The sequence below is a fragment of the Crassostrea angulata genome, chromosome 1, assembly GCF_025612915.1.
Source record: "Crassostrea angulata isolate pt1a10 chromosome 1, ASM2561291v2, whole genome shotgun sequence".
Lineage (NCBI taxonomy): Eukaryota > Metazoa > Mollusca > Bivalvia > Ostreida > Ostreidae > Magallana > Magallana angulata.
In genome coordinates this window covers 55,912,230-55,919,691 of record NC_069111.1, presented here as the reverse complement: position 1 = coordinate 55,919,691, position 7,462 = coordinate 55,912,230, and the positions used below count along the sequence as shown (strand labels likewise).

At 36.7% G+C, this 7,462-nt stretch overlaps 1 protein-coding gene across 1 annotated transcript; it reads right to left on the bottom strand.

The window, feature by feature from the left end:
* Positions 1-875: 875 nt before the first annotated feature.
* On the bottom strand, positions 876-5,990 carry LOC128164646 (peroxidase-like protein). Its single transcript, XM_052828601.1, has 12 exons — positions 5,825-5,990; positions 5,510-5,672; positions 4,678-4,922; positions 4,303-4,479; positions 4,089-4,131; positions 3,838-3,956; positions 3,557-3,652; positions 3,193-3,291; positions 2,356-3,088; positions 2,060-2,238; positions 1,546-1,663; positions 876-1,314 (listed from the first exon to the last, which is right to left on the bottom strand). The coding sequence occupies exons 1-12, from the start codon at positions 5,988-5,990 to the stop codon at positions 912-914; spliced, it is 2,541 nt and encodes an 846-aa protein (XP_052684561.1). The 3' UTR covers positions 876-911.
* Positions 5,991-7,462: the final 1,472 nt, after the last annotated feature.

Genomic DNA, 7,462 nt, shown 5'->3' with positions numbered 1-7,462 from the left:
TTTAACAAGACCTTGGATTTCAGTAGGACGTAGATATCTATTTCTTGCGTCAAAACAAGTTAAAAATGGCGCGGTTTCAAGCGAAATATGCACTGATTGCGTAAACTTGAGCTCAAAAGCCAGACAAATCTCGTTGATTTCAAAGAGCCATGGCTGAGTGGCCGACACTGAAATAGACAGGCCTACGTCACATTGCTGTTTGACACAACTACCCAAAGTCCAAGCTCTTGTTAAAATGGTTCTATTATAATTTCTGCCGTTGTTCCTGCGTCTGTTGCTGTTGGTCACTTGGATGTTTCTGTGCCGAACACTGTAGCATTGCCAGGCTTCATTTGTTGTAATTTTGTCTCTTTTCCTCGCGTCTACTGTTTTATATGCCCGCTGTCTTGTAATTCAGTGCAATGTAGGTGTGTCGTTAGTTGGTGTATTCAAAGATATCTTGTGTGTGAATTTTCAAGAAAATACCAGCTGTTGATATTAGTACCATTATATATTCTCGAGTTAAAGATAATGATTGAAATATCTAAAAAAAAAAAACCCTGGCGATAGAATAATTACTTTCAACATAAATTTCCTAATAACTATAAAACACTCTAATTTAATGCAATGTATTTATAACTAGTCTGTATATTTGTGACAGTCTGATGTAGCACTGTTTTGTTAAATATCTAATTCCTTTTTCCCAATCCACCTCTATTCCACCTTGAAACAACCGACCATAATCAGTTGTTCGACAAATACATAGACAATTTTGAGAAAAAAAACTCTGAGTTAGCTGTTGCATGCCGTTACATTCTTCAATCGACTGCAGACAAAATTATAAGGCGAACGAAAAGGTTTGTTTTTTTTCATATGATTTAATTACAAAAATAAATTAAATATATAATACATGTTTTGACACCAATCATGTTCTACGTAAATCGTCCACCAAACTTCCTGCGTTCTCTCGTTGGCTGGCCTCCCGTTTGCCCCCGACTGTTGGGAGCGTTTGGGTTATTATTGCTCCGCGTTGGAGCACTGCTTCCCGCTCCATCTTGATTTCCTCCTAAATCTCCGGAAGTTGCGTCTAAAACATCACTGGGGTTAGGAACTCTGAATCCGACATTTGTAGGAGCGGTGCGAGTTTCATTGCTAGCGCCTAATGAATTAGAACTACTTCCAAGTCGTCGGGCGAAAGCCCCAGTCAATCCATTAAAAGGATTGGCAGTGCTCCTTCGACTTCCCCGTAGTCGGATCAGTTGGTTCGCAAATGGAGTTATATCAAACCCAAGGTAGTTTCCGTTTAGGATTTGTGTGCAAGGTCTCTGGTTATTTCTAAATAATAACCAATCATTTGAATTATTATTTTTTTCATAAAAAGAATTAAAAATAAAAAAATAAATAGGATTTTGAATTCATGTTTGAGAGTAGCTTAATTCAATTTCATAAAAAAATATTTTGTAAAGGGTTTAATTTAATGAAATAAAACATTATCAATAACACATCCTTTAGTGTTATCATTTTAGACGATTTATTTAATTTTTCATTTTAATAAATTGTAATTACCCAAATACTTCAGGTCGTTGAAATAGGCGTGGCTGGTACCGTATCTCCCCTAAGTCATTCTTCACCACAGAACAGAGAACTTTGGAATGGGTCATTTGTTTGATTTCGGCAAGCTGCTCTGTAATTTCCAACATCAACAAAGTACATGTTTTGCCCAATATTACAATAAATATCACATGAATTCCTAAAATATAAATTAAAATCTTCCCACTTTCTTTTTTAGAAAATATATGGGTTTATTCACTAAGAAGATTATATTGATGGACGAGAAAATTACTTTTATAAGATTATTTTGCAGTGAGAATAATTGCGTTTATTTTCTTGATCTTACACGAATTCTTTAAATGATTATAGAAAATTTGATATTTTTGAAACCCCTTTTTGTTAATTTCAGTGGTAATGGGCAGAGGGACAAAATAATAATATCGTAACGTTGGGTGAAGAAATTAAGCAGTACATTATATATACATATATATGTATATATGTGACTTGGCGGAAAATATCTTGCATATACCTTCTGAAAAAGCAGTGAGTGGATTTTCGTGGTCGTTGTTTTCGTACCAGAACCTATCTCCATGTTTGTACAGAGAGAACTGATAGGCCAACAGACAGGAGAAGGTGGGGCCCAGGATTCCTTCCCGGACGGGGGTCTCCGAAATACCACCAGCATACAGGTCTATATCATGAGGACTTCTGTAGAAGAAAAAAAATAGAATGGTTGTCTGTCTGCAGTCGGTTTTCGAAATTGTAAATACAATAAATGTAAGGCGTAAACAACATTGATAGCAGCTGCTGTACAACATAGCATACCTATACACTCTAGCCAATCTGGCTGCATTCTGTGGGGAATGGTCCACCAGCCCCCCACGAATGGTGGCGCTGAAGTGGTATGCCGGATACCGTCCGCAGAACCGACGGAAGGCGTTGTACGGTGGAAGTCCATGCTCCCGGCCTCGCTGAATATTCAGAGCCCCGAGGTCAAAAGAGAGAGTTTCTGAAGGATAGGGACCGGGTGGACCTTCAAACAGTCTATTTCTAATGCCGTCCACAAGCGTCCTATCACTCCGGGATTTAGGGGATTTGGACATCCATCGAGCCATATATTCATATCCATAAGGGGGAGAAAACATTAAGTCTGGGTTTTCAAAATGATCCTTTAACGGGAATGTCTGCACCTGTCCCCGTCCATTGTCATGACCGACAACGTTTCTAACTAAGGAGTGACCCATACGTAACACCGCCGCCCCAAAGGAGTTGAAGGTTCGAGGGTCCACGCTAGGGTTGTATATGTTATTGTGTCCAGATCGTGTGGAAAGCAGGTTGAAGAAATTAAGATGGCGATTGTCTAGAACCGCTGGCAGAAATTCGTTGTAAGTGATATGCTGGAGTTCCGCGACCACAATCCTCTTGGCTTCCTGGAACAGAGTCTCGTCATCAGTGATGCCAGTGGCTGTACGTAGGGCGTCTGCTATCAGATTGTGACGTCGTAACCACGTGGTATGCATGATTGTGAGTGTAGGCGTTTCGCTTTGTCTGTGGTCGCCTATAGAATAAAGAGACGCCTTAAACATATATTAATCAGAGAAAATTCCTTTTTGTATTATTCAAAAGAATCTAATGAAAAAAGATTTTCATTGAAGGTCTTACCGGCCATGAAGCAGTGGTACTGTGTAGATATTCCTAACGGACACCTGCTCCGAGGCAGAAGCCCAGGGTTAAGGTCACTCTCCCGCAGCCGTCCCCCTCCTGACAATATTTATCATACGGATTAAAAGCACTGTTACTGTATGATTATTTATTGAATGATAATGAATATTTTTGTAAAAGAAAATTTTGAAAAAATACTTTGACTATCTTTTTCATTTTTTATAAAAATTCAAGATAACAAAAGAAAAGCAAAAGTGACAAAAAAGTATTCAGGACGAAACTTTGATATGAATCCGACATTTATTACGGGTAATTTGTATACGTAATAAGTAAAGTTACTTGACGAGAAAAGACCCGCCCTTACTTTGTTCTCTGAGCGCTAACTCCCTGGTTCTGTGGAATCCATAGATCGCCGTGCCATCAATGAAAGAAGATCTCTGGTTCTGCTGCTCTCTGACACCTACAGGTCACCCAGGCAAAGGTTAAACAGATTACGACATAATGAATGAATAAGGAATATTTAATAACGCACTTCAGAATATTGAAGTTGCCTTTCTGGAATTCTATGTTGGTAATAATCCACAGAGCAAATTCAATACCTCGAATTAAAGAATAATTCTTTCATTTAAAGAAAACGTGACTTACCATTGGTGCAGTCTAATGGTAGTGCAGCTGCATGTCGCACCATATTCATGCACGTTCGACCTTGGTAATATGGATCGTTGCTCGGGACGGGTATTGTGAAACAAGAAAATTTATTCCTCCTAGAATAGACATATTTTCATATAGTTTTATCAATTAAATGGATAAGAAATGTCAATTCGACCCTGAATGTATTTACAAAGGTATTTACAAAGAGTTATTGATATTCAATATATTTAAATTATGCAACTTACACCCCGGAGCAGCAGTCATTAATACTCCCCGGTGGACTTCCCTCTGGAAAGAATGTAAATTTGACTTTACGTTAAGAATATTGTGTAAACTGTTTCACGATGAAGAATTTTACAGCTGTTTTACATCATGTCATTTGTGAAACGTATGTAGGATTTCTGGGAAAAAGAAATGGACGGAATTTGAAAACTTGTAAATTTGTAATTCCCAAGTTACCTCTCATGGAAGGGGTTGAAATAACGTCGTGATCGATAAACTGTCCAAAGTGTGTCAGGAAGGTTGAATGGGTTGCACTGGTTGGAGTAGATCCGGAGAGAACGGTATTACTGACCACGCGGGCACTTGGGAGGGACCCCTGTCTGTCGCTGGTCAGGGTACGGGGTAGTTCAATGTCTGTTGAAAAAAATGTAGAGATACAGGCCACAGAACTTTCGGAAGTCATAAAGGACAAGCGAAATAGATAGGAAGCTTTGAATTGAAAATGTGAAAATCAGACTTATAAAGGAAAATCCTGGACCTGCTACCATTCTTTTTCTTTCATACATATGAGAGAGATAGGTATGCTTTGTTTAATGTTTTCTTAAAACTTACAGTCATCATAAGCATTTTGGAGGATACGGGACTGTGGAGTGAAGGATTTGCCGAGCAAAGGATTGTACAGGTTGTTGCAGGAACCGTCCGCTGTTCTGTAAGGGTCCCGGGAATTGCAGAATGGAATTTCATAACAGAATGGAGAGACAGCCCGTCGAAAACTGGCCGTGAGTCCTGCATCAGAGGTCACAAGCTGAGCCCGCTCATTGGCGTTACTTCCAGAGAACTGAGCGGCCAGGGCTGGGCTATATAAAAAAAGCACAATTTGTTGAAATGTGGTTTAGACACAATTAATGTACAACGTGTTGTATATTGATAGAAAAACTTTACTTAATTAAGACGTGGCAAAACTGAGCTGAAAAAATATTTTTCTAGCGTAAATTACGTTAACATTAAAGTACAGTTTAAAATATTAATTTTATAAAAGATATTAATATGCTTTCATGTCAGTTTGAATCAAAGCTAAACACTTTGGTTTTAGTACGGTATCCAAAGCTAAAGTGAAGTCAAAGTACCAGAAACCTTTATACAAACTAACATCGTTCAGTTTAAAAATAGTGTTTTGGTATTACAGAATTCTCGTTCAAAATGAGTTGATCTCATATGAAAACCGCATGACCTTGCCTGGTTTTGAGACATTAAACTTTATTAGAACACCACCTAACAAACATGCATCAATTCTGGCAAAATACTAGTATTAGGTTAACAAAATAGTTTACACGATGTTCAAAGCGGACTCTGAGATAGCGTTTTGGACCACCAACTCGCACAAACGATAGAAAGAATATATCAATGTGGGCTACAAATTAAATTAGTGGGTTTTCAGCCTCACCTGGCCGCGATGGTCTTGGTGGCCTCAGCCGCAAACCTGGCCCTGTCATCTAAAAGCTGGTTCATTTCCGGTTCATTATTCTGGGAAAACCGGTTTAAAGAGTTTACTGCACTTGATCCCCTAGAGCTCCCAGAGGGTGGATCAGCAGTTCTACCAGCGATACCTAAAATGATATTGTAATATCCAAGTAATCAATTCTTTTTCAAAATAACTGAATTGGAAGTAATGCTGCAATCTAAACAGTGAATACAAGAAATGTGTTCTGATAGTTCCTGATTATGACGTCATAGATAAACTAAAGATTCTATTGCTCACTTGTTGGAATTAAAGACCGTTCTCTCGTTGGTTGTCGCGTAGTCCCCCTGCCCCTGTTAAACGCCGATGTTACAGCATCCTGGACCACGGAATCTATGGACTGGCCTTGAAGTCCCAAAATGGAGGCAGCATATAGCAACACATAAATGGTTGGTCTTTCAAACATCTCTGCAAAATTGATTATTTTCATGAAATTTTTGTTTCTGTAAACTGAAGAAAAGTTCTTATTACTGGTTATTTTGTCATTGGTTGCTCAATGTCAATCGTAGTCTTAATTATTTCCTCTTTGTATCTTCTATCATTATTATGCGTATAGAGTTCGACCAGCTGTCAACAGACTCGCCAAAAATATACACCCTATGCATATCGCTACTATATGGTAAATGTTAATGTTGATTTATTAATAATAAATTATTATAAATAATGAGGATAACTGAGATTTCATTTATAAGAATATCTAAATAAGGATTATATAAATGATGCAATGAAATGTAATGGCACATAGTTCTGATAAACGATGAAATGAATGTTGACTCGCATCCCTCTTTTGAAAATTATTTATATAAAGCTGACTGCCAAATGTTATGAACAGTTACGATTGGTAAGTAAAGCAGACTTGTGACATAAGGCCACGTGATTGTCATGTTTGAATCCTGGTATAAAAATGGATGATACTTAATATTAAGAAGAAAACAACAATTTGGCAAATCGATTTGAATTTAATGAACATCCTTAAAATGATTTTCACGGTTACTAGGTGTCCTTTGGATATTCCTCTAGTTTTTCAGCTCTATATTGGTGAGTTTGTTTTATACATAAAACAAAATTATGTTCGCACCATTTTTAAAATTTTATATAACAACAAGTTTGTTTTCCACACTTCCTAACATTCCCTGATTTAATTTGTTTTTTTTATTGAAACCGTTATTATGTGGTTTTACCATTTTACATTTTCTTTAATGGGATTGTGGGCAGAAGTGTTCAACAGTAAACAATAAGTTATTATTCAAAAAGCAAACTACAACCAGTCCTCGATTAAAAGTTAAATCTTGTGGTTTTTATCACACACACATTTTACCTTTGTCATCTGACTGTTTCATTGGTTGTTTTAAAAGACTATTATCCTTAATACAAAGGGTATTTGTTAACAGTCGTAACAGTCGTAAAACTACGTGCATTTTTTATATTTCGAAATATTTAAGAACTTCTTTTCCAAGCGTTCAAAGCAGGAAAGCTACAAAATGATCATGTATTTATGAGATATGATCTTGTAAATACCTAATACAGTCACTATGACGCAATTATCTTTTAAAACATTTATTTATTTCAGAACTATTTATTATATATTTTGAAAGATAAAAAGATAAAATGTCGTTGATAACCTCCAAAAAATGATAACTGGTGGCAGCGATTCAGTTCTAAATATATCTACAGGCTAAATTCTTTTGCTGAATATTTAATTTTTATCAGAACCTTTTTTGAGAAGGGTTAAAAATTAGAATAGTGAAAATTATTACATTTTGTTTTCAGTTTTATTTCATCTACATTAATTTCATATGATCATTACACTGTATATCAGACGACACCAAAATGATTAATCGGTACCTGTATGTAACATAATTATCAAATCAAAGTGTG

Coding starts and splice junctions, on each gene's coding strand:
- LOC128164646 (XM_052828601.1), bottom strand. CDS start 5,990: ATGTTTGAAAGACCAACCATTTATGTGTTGCTATATGCTGCCTCCATT. Junction 5,673..5,824: donor ACGGTCTTTAATTCCAACAA/GTGAGCAATAGA, acceptor ATATCATTTTAG/GTATCGCTGGTAGAACTGCT. Junction 3,292..3,556: donor GTTAGCGCTCAGAGAACAAA/GTAAGGGCGGGT, acceptor AAATATTGTCAG/GAGGGGGACGGCTGCGGGAG.